The 19,021-nt window shown below is 38.7% G+C and overlaps 2 protein-coding genes across 6 annotated transcripts in view; one reads left to right on the top strand and one right to left on the bottom strand.

Moving 5' to 3' along the window:
- Positions 1-15,441, bottom strand: part of Tpr (translocated promoter region, nuclear basket protein) — a 57,773-nt gene extending 42,332 nt beyond the window's left edge. Inside the window, exons 1-13 of the mRNA XM_075988189.1 lie at positions 15,305-15,441; positions 14,681-14,965; positions 13,244-13,348; positions 10,605-10,678; positions 9,280-9,376; positions 7,231-7,334; positions 6,884-7,048; positions 4,167-4,259; positions 3,281-3,361; positions 3,118-3,205; positions 1,696-1,836; positions 1,282-1,373; positions 288-485 (exon numbers count right to left, since the gene is read on the bottom strand). Coding sequence (XP_075844304.1) covers positions 288-485; positions 1,282-1,373; positions 1,696-1,836; positions 3,118-3,205; positions 3,281-3,361; positions 4,167-4,259; positions 6,884-7,048; positions 7,231-7,334; positions 9,280-9,376; positions 10,605-10,678; positions 13,244-13,348; positions 14,681-14,965; positions 15,305-15,326 — 1,545 coding nt within the window. The 5' untranslated portion in view covers positions 15,327-15,441. The remainder of the gene's footprint in view (positions 1-287; positions 486-1,281; positions 1,374-1,695; positions 1,837-3,117; positions 3,206-3,280; positions 3,362-4,166; positions 4,260-6,883; positions 7,049-7,230; positions 7,335-9,279; positions 9,377-10,604; positions 10,679-13,243; positions 13,349-14,680; positions 14,966-15,304) is intronic.
- Positions 15,031-19,021, top strand: part of Odr4 (odr-4 GPCR localization factor homolog) — a 48,778-nt gene continuing 44,787 nt past the window's right edge. For 2 of the 5 annotated variants that reach the window (XM_075988195.1, XM_075988193.1), the window contains exons 1-2: positions 15,512-15,703; positions 17,257-17,377. Coding sequence is in view for 3 of the 5 variants with exons in the window: in XM_075988193.1 (XP_075844308.1) it covers positions 17,279-17,377 (99 nt within the window). In the remaining 2 variants the exon portion in view is untranslated. Of the gene's footprint in view, positions 15,329-15,504; positions 15,704-17,256; positions 17,378-19,021 lie in introns of those variants that run through there. The other 3 variants (XM_075988196.1, XM_075988197.1, XM_075988194.1) reach the window with 3 other exon arrangements.

Here is a 19,021-nt window from a genome sequence, read left to right as displayed (position 1 = left end):
AGGCTATCAAAACCATCTAAGAAAAAATGGTTACGTTAAATTTGCAAAGTTCTATTGCTCGATTAAAACATTTGAAGAGTGGTCCATGAAGGTTTACCTCTCAACTGCCTTAAAATATGTAGAAGGCTCTTACAATTGAGCTGAGTGAAAGGGACACTGTCACGGTGGGGGTGTATTGCAAAGAAAGCTTCAAGCTTTGCGGGCACAAAGACCTCTAGGAAAAACTACACAGTAAAAGATGTTCTGTTAGCAGCTGTACATAGCTCAAGTTCAGAAATGGAACCAACCTTCATAGCTTGTTCAAGCTTTGCAGATAAACTTGCCACAGCTTTCTGCGCACGCTCATACTCTTCACGTTGGCGTTTCAAAATCGGTGCTTTGGCTTCCACTTCTTTTACTATCTCATCCAGGTACTTATTGATTCTTTTATTTTCTAGTTTCTCCAAAAGCAATTGATCCTGAGTTTCCACATAAGCATTGTATAACTGAAAGCAGAACAGGTGGTCATGTCACTTGGCTGAAGGGTGACAATAGCAGCATAGTATAAAGTCTACGGAGGCTCACAGCAAACATCCCTCACCAGTTACATGCCACATATAAAGAACTAAACATAGTTTAAAAATTCATTTGTTTAGACTTATTTCTTACTTTTAATTATATGTATATGCGTGTATGGGGGGCAAGGAGAGGTATGTGCCTAAGGGTGAAGGGGTGTGAGGAGGTCAGAAGATGGTAGGTCCCCTGCAACTGAGGCAGGCTGCTGTGAACTGACCGACATGGGTACTGGGAATTGAACTCGGGTCTTCTGCAACAGTAGTAGGCAGTTTTAACTACTGAGGCACCTCTTTAGCCCCAACAACCCCGTTTATTTTTGAAACAGTATTGTATGTGTGTGCAGATGCATGCTATCGTGTGTATGTGGAGGTCGAATGGCAACTTTGTGAGCTACTTCTCTCACCACAGATTTTGAGGACAGAACCAAGTTTCTGTTCTTTTATCATATAACTGACCAAAGACTACCTCTTAAGAAACATCTGCTTGCTGATATCTGTGAGTTCAAGGCCCACCGACAGCTACACAAAGAAACTCTTGTCTCAAAAACCAAAACAAAACCAACCAACCAACCAACCAACCAACCAACCAACCAACCAAACAAACAACCAAAAGAAAAGATTACTAGTCACCAGATAAAATTTAAGAATAAAGTGGGGTGAGTGAGATAAGCATCGGAGGCATCTGAGCACTTCTGTAATAATGAACAAAATCTACTCCTGTTCTTACCTCAGTCAATTTCATGCCAGGTTTTACAATTTTAGCTACAGCTGCTGCAGTGGGAGACATGGCTGCAAGCTCTTCTTCAGACAATATAGCCCCTGTGCAAACAGAGAAAATTTTTTCCCTTTTTGAAAAATAAAACTCACTAATGAATATTTAAAATGAAGGATAAATGACATTAAATATAACACAAATATGAAGACCACATGATTATAATTAACTGTTGTAGGAATTAATCAGATGTGATCAAATGGCACTTTTATCTGATTATGCTGAAGACATATGGTGTTATTTTTCAGATAATAACTTAAGTTTCCTATATTTCAGCATGAAAAAGAAATGCTGTCATTTTAATTTAAGCTGCCATGTTCAGACAGGTTCTAGCAGCTCAAGGAATTAACCAGTATGTGTTAGTCATACCTTTCCGTTTGGTGGCAGAAAGCAGGTCATTTGCATTCTCTAACTCCTTTTCCAATTTCCCTATTTTCTCAAGCATTTCTTTTTCCATTTGATCTTTAGATTCTTCAGCTTGAAGAAGATGCTCTTGTATTGTTTTGTTGGCTAAACACATTTTTAAAGAGAGAATACTGAAATACATCATTAAAAATCTTGCAGTTTATTAACCATAACAGTAAGAATCGTTCCCTCTGGAGACAACATTAAATTATAAAGAAACCACACTTGATGGGTATTATCCATTGGAAGTCCTAGATCTCCTTATCAGCCTTGAAATGCTTTAATCTGATAGGTCTGGTCTCTTTTCAACACCTCTTACCAATGAAAACACAAGAGACTTTGAAAATGAATGGCAGAAAAGGGGGTACTAGACACATCTTTGGAAACAATTTTGGCCTTTAGTTCAAAAAAAAGAAATGAGTAGAAATGATAACTAATGATAAAGACAAAGATCATAAACACTGTTGGCTTTCCATTTCCCTGAATTCCATATTATAGATTTAACTGTGGCTTAAAAATAACCAGAAAAAACCCCCCATACCTGTACTGAATATGTAGACTATTTTGTCACCATCTGGTAAACAATAAAGCAGAACTACTTACATTGTATTAGGTATTGTGATGTGTGTAGATTACAAGCAAGTACTATACCACTTTAAATAAGAGAACTGAATATCCTTAAGTATCCTGGATGGGTCCTAGCACCAATTCTTGAGATACAAGTTTATATACATGTGATTAAAATTATCTTTCATTGGGAGTTTTTTTCAGGTTTGACATAATTTAAATGTGAAACTTTATAGTTTTTGCTAGTTTGAAATTTTAATAAGGAATCTATGAATCTAAAAGCCTACCACCTAAATAAAGGTGCATGTAATTTGAATGGGCAATCACTTAAGATTATCTGAGGCTTATCATTTGGTGAACTAGAATCTCTAAGAGCACATAAGAATTTATAACCACTATGGGGTCTCTCTGTCTGTCTGTCTGTCTGTCTGTCTGTCTCTCTCTCTCTCTCTCTCTCTCTCTCTCTCTCTCTCTCTCTCTCTCTCTCTCTCTCTCACACACACACACACACACACACACACACACAGAGTGAAGAAAACCCTCAAGGTTTAATAACTGACAACTTGAAAAGGAAGGCAAACTTACAGAGTAAGAAGAGTACCCAAACTGTTCTAAGATGAAAGAGGAAAACAAGCCACCATCTTATTATCTCTATTTTAAAATATACTATTTACTTTAAAATAAATGTTCCGAACCTACATTTTTTATTCCATACCAAATTTTGTCCCTAATAAAGCCTTACTTTTAAATTAAACCAGCTAAACAGAAATGTACTTTTTACCTGCAAATGAAATCATCTTATCATGGCCTAAATCGTACCTTCTCCGGCTTCTTTCAGAAGTTTGTGCAGCTCATCCACGGCCCGAGTCAGCTCAGTGCTCTTTGCCTCTGAGTCATCGGCAGCACTCTAGAAGTTAATCATAAAGTCACCACCAGCCAAGTATCAACATCAGAATGCTGATATGTATGGTGGAGTACTTACCTTGTACAGATTAGAGAGCTTTATGTGAGCATTTAACTCATTGTGGAATTTCTCCTCCATACTGGCCTGCTGTTCTTTGGCCTAGAAAAAAATAAAAACCCAAACGTATCAAATCTGCACATTAGAAGGCACAGCTTGAACTATTTAGATATTTATGAAACATCAAGATAGAAAGTCCATTTTGTAAATATAACAATTGAAACAGATTCCTGACAGTAAGCATTTGAAGATATTCTGGTTGTTTTAAGGTTCCTGGAGAAAGATGAAACCATGCCATTAGTGGTAGTCACAGAAGATAATCGTATTACTCAGGAACTGAGGAGGATTATGAATTTGAAGTCACTTTGAACTATAAATGGGGGTCCAGATTATCCTGGAAAACATAGTAAGATCGTATCCAAAAATATTCGACAATATTTTATCAAATATCACCAGCATACATGTTTTAATGTTTTTGTAAATGAAACTTATTACAGGGATTGGCATGTAGCTCCATTGGCAGTGTCCAAGAATCCAGGAATAATCTACCAGAAAGATCGGGTGAATCCCGACAAGAGTGCTGATTCCCAGCACTGTATAAAAGCAGATGCAACAGGAGTGCACCTGTAATCCAAAAAATAAAGCCAGGTGGTGCCGCCTTAATTCCAGTATTTGGGAGGCAAAGGTGGAGAGGTCTCTGTGAGTTCAAGGACAGCCTGGTCTACAGGGCAAATTCCAGGACAGGCTCCAAAGAAACTCTGTCTCCAAAAAAACAAAACAAAGCCCAAGACTCTCCTGGGTTACATAGCCTAGGCTTCATGGTGACTCTTTCTGAAATCAAACTAAACCAAACCAAAACAAAATAAAAAAATCAAAACAGAAAGTATTTTCAAGCTGTCGTACGTACCTCTTTTAATTTTGTCAATAAATCCTCCACATGTTTTTGAAGATGTTCATTTGATGTTTTTAAGCCATTCATTTGTTCTTCTAGTCTCAAAACCTAAAAACAGATGGGGGAAGGTGTCATAACAACTAAGATCAATTTAATATGAAATCTGCACTATCAAAAGCAAAATAACTCCCCCAAAAGGTAATTTATAAGTATGAATGACTAAGAAAGTAAGATCTTATTTCTGTCATCCGCCCATAATGTGGTGAAATTCCTTTAGTACACACTCCAGTCTCCATGCTGTTCCTGCTCAAGCCCATCGGCCAAGCAACCATAAACTTTATGAGCCCGGCGCAAGCTGAAGTCTACCTACAAGTCTCTAAAAGAGCACCCAGGGGCCAGGGAACGGCCTTGAGTAGATCATCCTGCCCTTCTACCCTTTGCTATTTTACAACGGAAGGACAACACTCTCGCTTCACACAGGAAATACCACTGAGTGCACTTCATCCCCAGGAGAAAGATCATCTCTAGTTCAGACAGTGGATATAACTAAAAACTGATTACTTTTGAAGAAATCCTCTGAAAAGATTCTCATAAAAGTACAAGTTTCAGATAATTTTAAGATCAGGCTACTGGATTTAGTGAAAGACGCCAATATGACCCATCAACTCATGATGGCAGTCAGTCCTTTCATGATGACCTGGACACTGTATCTCTTGGCAACCATCCAGCAAAAGACTCTTGAACCTTGTTGGAGATTCACACCAAACTCTAACCACCTACACTGTGAAAACTGCAGGTCTTCTCTCCAGAGTTCTCGAACTGTATACCCACTCTATGCCCTCAATGGAAATCTCACCAGGAGTGATGCTCCTCAGAAGTAACAACACATTTGGCTTCAGAGATTATGCAACAAGACTTCTTTGCCACAAATTTGTTCTTCTTCCTCTTTTACACAGGCTACACCTCTGCTCACCCATAAGATTTCATAATTGAAATCATCTTCAGGAGACGTAGTAGAACACTGGACATTCTATACTAAATATAAATCCTATGTGATCTTAGAGATACTCTAGTCAACCTAATGACAAACCTTAGATAATCCAACTGATTACCCATTCATTCAAATCATACACCCAGATCCTTATGTAGGTTTTAGCTGCTTGGGATTCACAGATATGTTCCTTTGCTAAAATTTCAAATTAGCAAAAACTATAAACAAAGTTTCACAGAAAAATTATACCAAAGACCAAAGAAAATCCAAGCAAAAAATAATTTTAACCATATGTAGATAAACTTATAACCCTAATTCTATCGTCATTAGCATACAACCACACAATCATTTATTATTAGAGCACAGGGTGGATACTAATAAAGTTTCCATAGTAATAACTCCTAATGCGCTGGGCAGTGGTGGCTCACGCCTTTAATCCCAGCACTAGGGAGGCAGAGGCAGGCAGATCTCTGTAAGTTTGAAGCCAGCCTGGTCTACAAGAGCTAGTTCCAGGACAGGCTCCAAAGCTACAGAGAAACCCTGTCTCAAAAATCAGAAACAAAAATAACTCCGAATGCATCAACATTCCACAGGGAATTGTCTGATTTGGGTCCTGAGGATTTTTTTATTTTATTTTATTTTTTAAGGGCTGGAATTAAAGGTGTGCACCACCACTGCCTGCTGAGGATGTATTTTTAATCTCAGGAGGATTAATTAACAATCATCACCCACATTCAAGTAACTCAGTGTCTCAATGACTGGAAAGGAAGGTTAATGCTACCACTGTCTACCACTGTTGCTCTAATCACAAACTGGACATAGTTATAGGAGTTTGCCAGCAGGCACACATGCTTTTAAATGGTCTTTGTCAAAGAATACTTCACTTGCCATAATTATAAGTGAAGCTACAATAAGAAATCTTTTGAACATTAACTACTGTACCTGAGTCTACTACAAAGCTTAGTATTGACCCGAAAACCTTTCCCAAATTTCTTATGAAAGTTGTTTTAGATGATGAACGTGAACTCTGTGAACTACAGTGAGGAGAGTGCTTAACAACAGCACCTGCCACCCAAGTGCAACACGGGACGAAATGAACAAACAGTGAGAGCATGGAGCCTCTTCTTACAGGTCAGTCTCTACTTGATGCTCATTTCTTTATTTGACTTGGCACGAAACATATTTTAGTCTCTTGGAATTACTTTCATGATAGGAATCATAGTAATCTCTCTATGTTTGTGTGTAGCCATTCAGAGCACCAAATGTCTCACTTCAGTAAGATTAACAAGAAAACAGACATTCAACTGAACCTACATCACTATAGTGACATGACAGACTAAAGGGGAAAACTGCCAAATTACAGAAACACGAGTTCATTAGTCTGATGCTATCTTTGTGTTTTACTTCCATTGTCATGCAATGCAAACTAGCCTAGTTTATTGTAAGTCAAAGACCTTAAAATAGAGTAAGGAAGAAAAGGAATTGATGGAATAACTTGTTTGAATATGATTCACAAGAAATTAGGGCTACTTCATAATATCTCTGGAAAGAAAGGTATAATATTAGAAAATAGGTGTTATAAAATGGTATTAAATCCCGGGAATTCTTTATTTCCCTAGTTTAAGGTGAGTTATGCTGCTCACATTTAGTACAAGTTTTGTAACTAACCACGCAGGACACCGTCACTTAATGAATTTACAAATGCCACGCATGCCCAATATAAAGAAATTGTACTACTCACCTCTTCTTTCTTGTTTTCAAGATTACATTTAAGTTCCAGAATTTCATTTCCTTTTTCTCTTCCTAAAGCCAATAGCTCATCAGTTTTGGTTTTCAACTCTGCATTGAGCCATGAATTCTGATTGAGTAGCAACTCCTTTTCTTGTTCTAAGCGTTTTTCTCGATACTAAAAAAAATTTTTTTAAAGTAACATTAAGTATAACTATTAAAAGAAAAACCTTTCATTTGTAGCTCAGGGACACATGAATTTCATTTCAGAATATAGATTATTAAGAGAACAAAAATTACAGTAACAAATAGATCCTTAGCATATGAATCTGCATTCATTGGGAATCAATTATTACTTGCCTTCACAGCCACATCAGAAGCTTGAAGTTCATCCAACTTTAACTGAAGTTCACCCTTTGTTGTATTGCTTTCCTTAAGCTTTTCACTTAAACGTTTAACGTCCTCTAGAAAGGATGACAGTGAACATTTAAGAATAACGACTAGTTAATACTCGCATGAACGAAGATCAAAATATATTACTAGACTTATAAACCTACAAACTAAGTGATTCTAAATTCCCCTATTTTAGCTTGGTTTTGTTATAGTTAATTACAAACTAAATTTCTATTCAAAACCTTTGGATTTTATTGTTTATTTGTGTGTGTGTGTGTGTGTGTGTGTGTGTATACTGTGTCTTATATGAATCCGCTAGAACTGGAGTTACAGGTTATTGATTTGGGAACCAAATACCAGTGTATTACATAGCAGCAAATGTTCTTAACTACTGAGTCAGTTTTCTAATCCATAAATGTAATTGCAAGCACCAGGTAGAATCAAAGTTTGTACACCCACCCAAGTGAATTAATTTAATGGTTACTTAACTGTATAAATACTACAATTAACTTTAACTTTCTAGCTAGATTCCTAAAGAGGTAAAAGTTTTAAAGATAACCATTTAAAAAGCAGACTTATAAAAATCTACAAAAATGCATATTTAATACTTCTTGTTCTTTAATAACCATGTTTTCATGAAAATAATTTATTTAATCACTCCAAATGCCAGCAGTTAGGTAATCAACACAATTAACAAATACTCTGAAGTCATTCTCTGATTGGAAAGTAGGTACCAAGCTGAGTATTACCTCTCAGTATCACAATACAGGTAGATGAGCAGTTTTTTCTTACTTATAGAAATTAGAAAAAGCAGTCCAAGGGAAAGTATAATTCACTGTTTAAAATTCATTTTTGAGTTTTAAATAATTATTTTGAGTTTTAAATATATAAAACATAGCATGTTGATACATTTTATATTCCTATATCCTAAATTGGTTTTTTTTCTATTTTAGAAATTCTTTTACAGTTTCATACAAGTCGAATGAATTTAGTAGTTTTGTTCACTATTTCCCCTATCTCTTTCCTTTTCTGCTGATGGACTTCTTCACCAGAAGTCCATTTCTACCCTGTCACCTCTCCAGCCTGGCCATGGCTTCCTGACATGGTCCACCGAGTTTAATTATAGTAGCTGACACTCATGCATGACCTCACTGTCGATACGGTTACCTGTACAACACTTGCAGGAGATTGGTGCCTGTTAACACTTCATCACAGAAGGGACTGGGGCCCATGAGGCTTCATCCCCTCCTCTTTCTGAAGTACTGGCAGTTAATGGTTGCTGAAGGAGGGGGGTTTCTGCAGTGGCACAGCCACTGGCAAGCTCCCCATGCTCCAGCTTGTTTGAAAACACTAGCTTTCTTTTAGGTTCTAAGATAGTGTTTATGGATAATAAAGGTATCTACATAAAATGAATGGAAGTTCAGCATTTATAACTCTAAAATCAAACAGTTTTCAACTTGGTATTATAAATAGCATTGTAGGAACCAGGCATGGTGGCATATGCTTGTAATCCTAGCACTTGGGAGAATAAATCTGAAGTCAGCTTTATTATGAAGTGAAGAAGGTCTGGGAAGTTTAACATGACTAAATAAATAAATAGTATTGTATTACAGAGTTGTGCATGTAAAACTTAGCTCAAATTACAACTACACTCAGTTTTCATGGTAAACTTCCCAGCCATTTAAAACTCTTGATTTATGTATTTAAAGACAGGTCTCTCTATGTAGTCCTGGTAGTTCTGCAATTCACTCTGCAAACTGAGCTAGGCTGGCTGAGCTCAAACTCAGATCTGCCTGCCTCTGCATCCTGAGTGCTAGAATTTAAAGGCAGGTGATATGATGTCAGGCCAATCTTTTGATAATGACTCAAAGATAAGAAAATGGAAAAAACAACAGAATTATTACACTGAACTCTTCCACACTAAAGGAAAATAACCAAGAAATATCAGTAACAAAGTAACTCCTTGCACCACCAGTAACAAAGAATACAGTTAAAGGCACAAACATTTCTTCATACCTGTTAAATATTCAACTTCCTGAGATAGTCTCTCATTGGTTCTGATTAGGTCTCTTTTTTCAGCTTCTAATTCTTCCTTTGTTCTTGTAAACTGGCTCTGTCATATCAAGAAACAGCATGTTTCAAGAACATCAGTTGAAAAATCAAAACAAGTGCTTGAATCATCATTTCGATTCACATTAGCAGTTACTTAAAAATGTTTTCTTTCCTACAACTTAGGTACCAACAAGTTAAGAAACACTCATAACCCCAACATGTCTATGTATATTTCTGACTTTTAAAATCATTTCTCCTAGGCTTATGAATGTGTCATTCATCAAATGGAAGTAACTTAATTACTTATATAGTTTTTATATTTAGGTATTTAATAGACTTCTAAACTGTCTTCAAAAATAAATGGTGGAAACTATCACTGCACTTGTACTTTAGTCCAAATTATTTCTCAAGGGAGGTCAATGATCACTTAGACGCTTTTAGAGTTATACACAACAATAGCAATCACTTAACCAGCGTATTCACACAGGAGGAGGGGTGAAAAGTATGCCAACACATACATAAAACATAATCATCTTTAACCTGCACTTTTCTGTTACTACATTTTGTACTCTCATTCATTTATTTAACATACTTCCTTTGCATGTTTTCTCTTTAACAATATCCCTATCATCTGAAAGTAGTCATATTAAAAACAGACTTAATGGCTTATTTGCAACTTTCATATAGAGAACGTTAAACTTTAAATGGAAACAAATTACATTTTGCTATAAGATGAGAAACAATTCACCATTTACACATATTTCCTTTGTCTCTATTTCCCTTTAACATTTTAAAAACAGATTTATTTATTTAGAAAGAGACCCTGACTCAAAATGATGAATGCTCCCCTCCCCCTAAAAAAACAAGGGCCAGAGTGGTAGGTGGCTCACAAAATACAGGTGCCTGCTGTAAATCCTTGATTGCTCTCTACTTTATCCATTGAGGCAATGCCTCAATAGAAACCAAGAGAATCTATACTGTTTTATCAGTCTAGTTCAGGGGATCAATTACTCCTTCCTGCCCTGAAATTATAAAACAGCAGCCACAGCCACCCAACATTTATGTGGGTGCTAGGGATTCAAACTCTGGTCTTAACTGTAGTAAAACATGCTGAATGCTGGGCTACGGTTGCCAGTCAAAAGATAATACACCAAATATCAATTTAGAGAAATTGTATGTACATTTCTACATACATATATGCTGGCAGCTTCTATCTAATACATAAAAACAGATCAGAAAACGTTTAAATATCATAATTGCAATCAGCTTCATTATGGACAGTGTTTTACCTGAATGCCTAGATTACGATCTTGAGCAGTTTCAAGTTCTTTGTTTTTCTCAGTTAACACTTTTACTTGGTTATCTAGAGAGAAGGAATGTAATGCACACAGATGCGTTAACTTCAATTTGGAATTTTTACCCAACAGCCACCATTATACATTTTCAAAATGAAGAATTGGAGTCCATAAAGATTGATCTATAACCACATTCCAAATTTGTGAATACACTCTGTTCTTACTGTATTCCAGATCAAAAGTTTAAATATGCTTCAATCAAACTTAGTAATTCTACTCCCAATCTGTAGAAAATTTCTTTCATGAAAACATCTAAAGCCAGGTGTACTGGTACACACTTATAATCCTAGCATTTGGGAGGCAGTGGTAGGAGGATAGCTCCAAGTTCAAAGCCAGTGTAGCCTACAAGGTGAGACAACCTTACCTCAAAGAGGAAACAAGCGAACGCTACATTATGGAGAGTAATTTACAAAGATTTATCTTTATGTGTGTGCCAGAGTTAAGTGGATGCCATGTGTGTGCATGTGCCCAAGAAGGAGAGAGGTTATCATGTACCCTGGGGCTAGAATTTTAGAAGGTTATGGGCATTGGGAACTGAACAGTTAAGTGTTCTTAATCACTTGAATCATCTCCCCATTTAACATTGTTTTTTAAAAACTGTATCCTTAAAAAAAGGAAAACAAAAAACTGTTTCTAAATTTTCTGTTTTATTTAATACCTTCCAGATGTAAACATGTGTAATTGTATACACACTTTAAATACAGTTGTCCACACCAAGAAAGAACTCATCTCTATGTTCATCCCTGCCTTTCTAAGCACTTCATAAAAGAAGCTGAAATCAGTCATTTTCCTAAAACCCTTCAGTACCATTTTTTTTTGGGCAGGCTTTATTATGCTTTGTTGATGAAAAGTAACATGTGGGGGCTGGAGAGATGGCTCAGTGGTTAAGAGCACTGGTTGCTCTTCCAAAGGTCCTGAGTTCAATTCCCAGAAACCACATGGTGGCTCACAACCACCTGTAATGGGGTCTGGTGCCCTCTTCTGGCCTGCAGGCATGCATGCAGACAGAATATTGTATACATAATAAATAAATAAATATTTTAAAAAAGTAACATGTGTGCATGCGTGTGCACACAAGTGTGTGTGTGTAACGCACATCTTTAAGTGTTAGTTTATCAAAAGTTGCTGAAGAAGTCAAAAACCAAAACTGCCAGAGAAAACTCGAAATCTATTTAATCACTTTTTTTTAAAATTTCTTTTTCTTTTCCATATTTTTTGTTATTGATGTATTCAGGACTGAAAGGTTTCTTTACTTGAAGAGAACTCTTGAATTTGTTTTTTTTTATATTTATTTATTTATTATGTATGCAATGTTCTGTCTGTGTGAATTCCTGAAGGCCAGAAGAGGGCACCAGACCTCATTACAGATGGTTGTGAGCCACCATGTGGTTGCTGGGAATTGAACTCAGGACCTTTGGAAGAGCAGGCAATGCTCTTAACCACTGAGCCATCTCTCCAGCCCCCTATTTAATCACTTGATTATAAGATTCTTGTGTTCTTTGTCTATGAAGTCAAATCGAATCAAACTATATTTAAAGGCCTTTATAAGGCTTTTCCTCAAGTTTTCTTCTGTCATAAGCAAAGTACACATTGCAGCATCCTCTATAGACTCTAAGATCACTCTCAATAACTAGGCATCACAAGAGAAATATGATGGGACTTGTAGTTTGGAATGTTCTAACAGTACACAATTCAGCATCCTCTATAACCTGTAACTAAGGTCACTCTCAATAACTCAGCACTGCAGAAGAAATACAATGAAAGTAGTAGTTATAAATGTTTTAACAGTATAATGAAATCAAGATTTGAATTTTCAACAGGAAAGCAAATCACTATTTTAACCTTTAGATAAACATTTTAGCTACTTCAAACACTATCAAAAGTACCTCTGATGCAAAACTATGGAAATAGACACACATGTGGTAATTTTCATCCTTTTAAAAAAGACTGCATGATAGTGTGTGTGGTGAAACCACTTTTAATATCAAAGTCAGAATTAGAAATCAGTGCTCCTGGTTGGAACAACCTATGTCTTTGTCAGGTCTATGAATACAAACTGCAATGCCTACAGAGCATTTTCTCATATTGTTAGCCAACGCCCACAAAGAATGTGTTAGTTTTAGAGAGAGAGGGAGAAGGAGCTAGAAAGATACAGAGTTGAAAGTCTTCAGTACTCCTCGGGTATGAAGCAAAGCTGAAGCTCTCTCAGAGACAGCAGTAGGTCTTCATAAGATTCTTTGTGAGGGAGTACTAGGAGAGGTGTGAGCCAAGGTCTCTTATCATCAAATTAGACTAAAAACACTTGTGTTTGTGGTCTGGATGGAGGCAGATGTTTGGAAGGTCCCAAGGACATTTAGAATGAGGAGATTAATACAGGACTTACGAGATGTGGCAGTGGTCAGTCTGCCTTTGGAAGTCAGGGGAGCTGGGAGTGTCTTTACCTTGTTTGTAACCCTGTTTTGGGCTTTGCTGCCCGCAAAACCTGTTTCCAGGTGGGGCAGGCTCCCTGCCTATGTGATGCTATACAACCTGAACATCCAAGAACAGTTATAAAGATATAATTTAATACTTACTTAACTTCTCAAGCTCCAGTCGCAAGTTCTGACACTCACGGGTTTCATTCACAAGCCTCTCCTGACTCTGGGACAACCTCTTCTCTATCTCAAAGTACTGTTGTTCTACAAAAGAAAAGTCCAAACACTAAGAGTAAGGTCAAGCACACATGCCGCCCAAAGCAGTAGTTTTAATACCACTATTTGTTCTTAGAATACTGACGGCAAAACTTAGATGCAACATGGGAAAAATCTAATCTCAATAAGTAAATTTAGCACTGAAAAGGACTTTCCCAACATTTTCAACTGGCATATAACAAAAGACAATAATGCCTAAAAGGAGATTCATAAATTAATTTCTTCGAAGCGGGCAACAATGTTGTATCCTGATATTTTCTCCAGACCTCCAGAGATTGCTAAGCATTTAAAAATAAGTAATTATTAAGTTGAATTTTTTTAATTAAAAACTGAAGTTTTAAAAGGTTTCATGCAACAAAATTAAAATACCACTTGATAAAATTTCAGTAAAACCTGCAGACTTCCCACAAAATGAAATTGTGCTTACTTCGTCTCAGTATTGGAACATATAAACCACTCAATATTTACTGTGTAAATTAATAAACAATACAGTGTATTATGTAAATCACTTATATTCGCCAATTATCTGTATAATTTCAATTAGCAACTTTGCCTGATAACTACATGTGAAAATTAATTCAGATGAAAATTTCTACCAAAATACAACAGCAATTTCCTATATTAACGGTGAACCAAAACAAGTGACAAGAAAAATCCTATTTTATTATGAGTAATTATTATTACCTTTAAATCAAGGCTCTTCAAATCACAATCCACAACTTATATGAAAGCGACTACAAGGATGTATAAATAGATCTGTATATATTTTCTATCAATCTCCATCTTTCTGAGGTAAACACAATATATATACAACTCATTTAGTGCAATTTCACTGCTTTTTCTAGAGAGGTCTTTGGCATCCAAATTCCCTTTTCTGACTATCTACTTCTTTATGGGACCACAGGGTGATACATACACTAATACTTCACTATTGAAGTGGTGAAGTGGGCAATGGTCTATAAATCCAGGCGTGTAGAAAATAAGAATTACTGTCATTTTAAGAACAACAAAACCAGATTAGGGTTGCATAGACCTAGAGATATTGGGTAAATTGTCCAAAATTCTCCCCAGTCTGTCTTTGAGCCCAAGTTAAGCGTTCCTACAAAAGACGAGAAGGTGGATTTAGATCTGGGAGGAGGGATCGCTCCTTTGCGTTCTTCTTTCTTTTTTCTTTTTAATTAGAGCGAGGAGAAAAGAGGAGGCCTACATTGCATATGGGGCCTGCGTGATGCTACCTGCACACCTCGCAGAGTGCAAGCGGGTAAAGAGTAAGGTCGAGCCACAGCTCCGACACCAGAGCTCTAAGAGCTCAGCACTTACCGCTCTCCACCTTAAATCTCTCATGCCGCCCCTTCAGGCCGTCGATCTCGGACTGCTGATCAGCCAGGAACTTCTCAAGTTTGTTCTGGGTCGACTTAGGCAGCTTGTTCAGCTCCGAGCGCTCCAGCACTTGCTGCAGCACCGCCGCCATGTCCGCAGCAGGGGCCGAAGGAGAAACGAAGGAGCAAGGCGAAGCGCGGAAGCCCAGAGCCTGAGCCCCGCTGTCTCCAGCCTCGCTCGCCGCCTCCCTCGCGCCTGCCCTCCGGAGACTCCCGCGGCGGGACCCTGGGAAATAGAGTCCCGCGTTAGACGCAGCACGGGCCGTACCGCCGCGCCCTCGCTGCGCACGCAGACGCCGGAAGCTAGGCACGCTGGGAATGCGAGTTCACAGCGGGCCTCCGACCTGGCCTTTGCTTTCACCGGTTCCCAGACCCAAGGGCTCCAAGGGAGATGTAGTATTTCTCTCCCTCGCTTCGGCGAGCTCAGTCCCGCGCCTCCCGTTCCGCTTCCTTCTTTCTCCCCGCCCCCGGCTCTCCTCGTTCGTCTGTGGCGAGTGTCCGCGCGGTGGCGCTACAGACGTGCTCAGCCACCCTCGTCCTTCCCCGAGGTGCAAGGCGACCTTACCGTCAAAACCCCGGGATGCCATAGGTACTCCTCGGTGGCCGCTTCTAGAAACCGGGGCACTAGAGGGTCACGGCAAGGCAGATCCACAGGCTCCGGGCCACCGCCACGCTCTCTGGGGTACCCCGGAGGGGGCGGGGTGCAGACCACGCTCGCTTTGGGGTAGAAGAGCGCGGATATGGGTGCGAGCGGTCTGCGTCATCAAGCTGCGCCCGCCGGTACTCTAGTTTGGAAAGGGAAGTGGCGCGTCTGCAGTCGCTCTCTGATGAGTTCATTGGCTGTAGAAGCGGGACGTGGTGGCGTCTGACCCTTGAAGGCAGCTACTTGTACTCTCACCCGAATTCTCTTGCTGGCAGAAGGTTCGAGGGATTTGTTGGCCACGTGTGCACGTTCTGAGAACAAGTGAGTCGGCCTACGAATGTGTGTGCACTGGGGCACCAACAACTTCCTCTTCAAGGGGCGAAAGGAAAGGCTATGTGGATATGTATAATAGCCATAGTGTAGGAAACATATGGACAGCCACTCTGGTGCACACCGACGGCCAGTTCTGCGGAGTTTAGCTACTGTCAAACCTCGTACAAACCTGCTTTTGGGGGTTGCAGGCACTAATCAATGCGAATTTAAGTAGTAGTCCAGCTAATATTTTAGACAAAAAGAAATCAGGAAGTGTTTGAATGTAGTTTATGTATTAAGATGACACTGCAGAGAAAAAATGTGTGATGTTGGTATTTTTATACGAAAATGTTTTAGAACAACTGCCACACTATCTTCTTGCCACAATAACAGAAACGTATTTGTTTCCAGGTCATGTTTCAGCACTTTGAGTATATACTTTGTTTCATACCTGGTTACATTTCTAGAAGAATTTATTGACTCTTGATTGAAAATAGGGCCTAGCACATGTCTGTGATCTCAGCAGCCTGGAGTAAGAGGCCGGAGAGTGTTAATTCCCGTGCCGCCTGGGTAGTCAGACCCTGTTTCAATGATGGGGGTGGGAGGGACTAAGTTAGTACGGATATTATATTAGTTTTCATTCACAAACTGACGGAGCGAACAGGAGCTCTCCTTTGCAGTGATTTAATTGAAGGACAGTATGCGTTGTTGGTGTGAGCAAAACAGAGTGTCAGAGCCTGACTCCTGCCTTTCCCACGCGCCAATTTTGTCATTTGGAGGAGTTATTTAACATTTTCTTCTTTTGATTTCTTTATGTATAAAGTGGAGACTATAATAATACTTGGCCTGGCGGGGTTATGTATTAAGTGTCAGTGCCGGTAAAATACTTAGAATAATGGAAGCTGTGTAGATAGCTGCCGTTGCTGCATTCTTTCTACTTAAGTGGCTATTCAGTGAATCTCTCTACCTCTTAGTGAAGTAATCAGAAATTCATCGTTCATATTCTAGAAATTCCAGCCTCCAGAGGCTGAGGCAGATCTGAAGCAGGAGTTGAGGAGGCCAGCCAAGGTTATAAAGTGAGTTCCAAGTCAATCGGATCGAAATAGTGAAACCCTGCCTTAAAAGAAGCACAGAAAGCCTCTGAGTCTGTCCTTTTTTAATTTATTATTATGATTTTCATTTGGTATGCATATCTGTGTGAGTATGCTACACATGTGCAGACTCCAGAGGAAGGACTCAGATTTCCTGGAGCTGGAGCTACGGGCATTTGTGCTCCACTGGACTTGGGTACTAGGAGCTGAACTCGGGCCCTCTGGAAAAGCAGCAAGCAGTGAGCCATCTCTTCAGCCCCAGGGAGTTGTTTCTTACAGCACTGTCCTCAGAGTTCCAAAGGTTCATTTCAATTGTATAAAAAAGATTATGTAGAAAATAATCACTACAAGACATAGGGCAATTGTCAGGATTTTACTTTTGTTTTTTTGCTTTATTACCTATCTACCCATGCTAAAACTCAAAAATTAATTTTTTTCCCCAAAATACAAACTTTATTTCTTATAATTTAGGCTACTGAATTGGCTGCCAATAATGGGAAGAACCTACATTGTAGAAGAGAGTGTTGGCCAATATATTTCAAGCATCAGTCTCCAGGGAAAATCTTTTGTCTCTGGTCTTTTGATAGGACAGGTATGTATGTGTCTGTTACTCTGCATATTGATGAAAATAAATTACTCATTAATTAAAATTAAGTACGGCATTTAATAGTAAATTCAAGGTTGTATATGGAAGGAACTGAAGAAGGTAGCCCAAAATGGATCTTTGAGATAGTATTTGAAAGGAGGAAACCTGGCTGGTGTTTGAATAAGTATGATCATATTCCCTTTGGAACACTGAAAGTAACTTATAATTTCCAAATGGCACAATTTAACTCTTCACTGACCAGATTATTCACATTTTGCTTATATTTATTTGTGTTTTGGACTGGATACATAGCTCAGTTGGTACTTGCCCAACATACATAAATAAGGTCCCGGGTTTCAGCCCCAGTGTTTCTGGTGGTTGTCAGCACGGTCAAAGTCAGGATCGGTTCTTTCCAGGTTCTTGGCCTCTTATCCAAATAATTGAAAATAAAGACTCACCGATTTACAAATGTGACAAGGTAACTTCATAAGGAACAAAGTGGAAGTCCAGATTCACTGCAGGCCACATGAGTGAGCGTACTTAAGTGTCCGAAATACTATTTGTGGCTTAGTTTTATGGGGTTCAAAAGAAGGAGATGCTGGCTTCTAAGAATATAGTTTGATTGATTGTCTATTTTAATTGCTAGGTTACGTACATAATAATAATAACATACTTAATTTTCCTAATATACATGCCCCCTCACCATAATTAAAACCTGATTTAATTAAATTTAAATTAATTCATAGGCATACGATTTTTTTTTTCCCGTAAGAGTTCACTTGACAGGCAGTTTGTTTAACTGCACATGCACCTAAAATCATTTTAGGCTGATCAGACATTTCCTCTTCCCAGATAATGTTGGGAATACACTTGTATACTGAAACTGTCTAATGTGATTACTACCAAGGACAGGGAGGTCTGTACTGTTCCTTGGAGATGGAAGAAGTGTGTCCCAGTACAGGTAGAGCCTTGGGGTGAGGCTACTAGCAGAGAGGTGTTTGTACATGGTTCCTACAGGTGAAGGAACCAGGCTACCAAGTATAAGAGCGGCAGGTGAGCGATGACTCAAATGACATAGGGTCCCAGGCCAGACCTCCTCCCTCACTCAGCACCTCTTAAACAGGCTATTTTACTATGGAACCCAAACTAACCTTGAACTTACCAGTCTCACTATACACAGGAACCACTATATAGCTCCATACTGCCGTTATTTCTTCATTTGTGGCATTCTTTCTCTTCCTTTGATTTCAGAGCTCACTTTTGTTCTCTTCTGTCTTCTCAAGCTTGCCTTTTTCCTACTCTAAATCACAGTTTCTCTTTCTTTTCAAAGTTCAACATCTTATGAAAGAAGCAACGCCTCTGTGTCAGGCTTGGAAGGTGGAGGCAGAAGGATCAGTCTTGGCTACATAGTGAGTTTGAGGCCAGCCTGGGCTGTGTAAAACCCAATTCCAAAACAAAATGAGAAAAGGGGTGGGGTATGGCATACTTAGAAAGATACAGATAGATATTTTTACATTTTATTTTGTGATTTTCTTTCAGTGTGTGTGTGCATATACGCACATGCTTACGTGAGTGCGGATGCCTGAGGGACCCAGAGGGGTTGGAGTCCCTCAAGCTGGAGTTATAGGCTGTTGCAAATCACCAGATGTG

The sequence above is a fragment of the Microtus pennsylvanicus genome, chromosome 10 (assembly GCF_037038515.1).
Source record: "Microtus pennsylvanicus isolate mMicPen1 chromosome 10, mMicPen1.hap1, whole genome shotgun sequence".
NCBI lineage: Eukaryota > Metazoa > Chordata > Mammalia > Rodentia > Cricetidae > Microtus > Microtus pennsylvanicus.
Note: the sequence above shows the minus strand (reverse complement) of the source record. Positions and strands in the feature narration are given on the sequence as shown.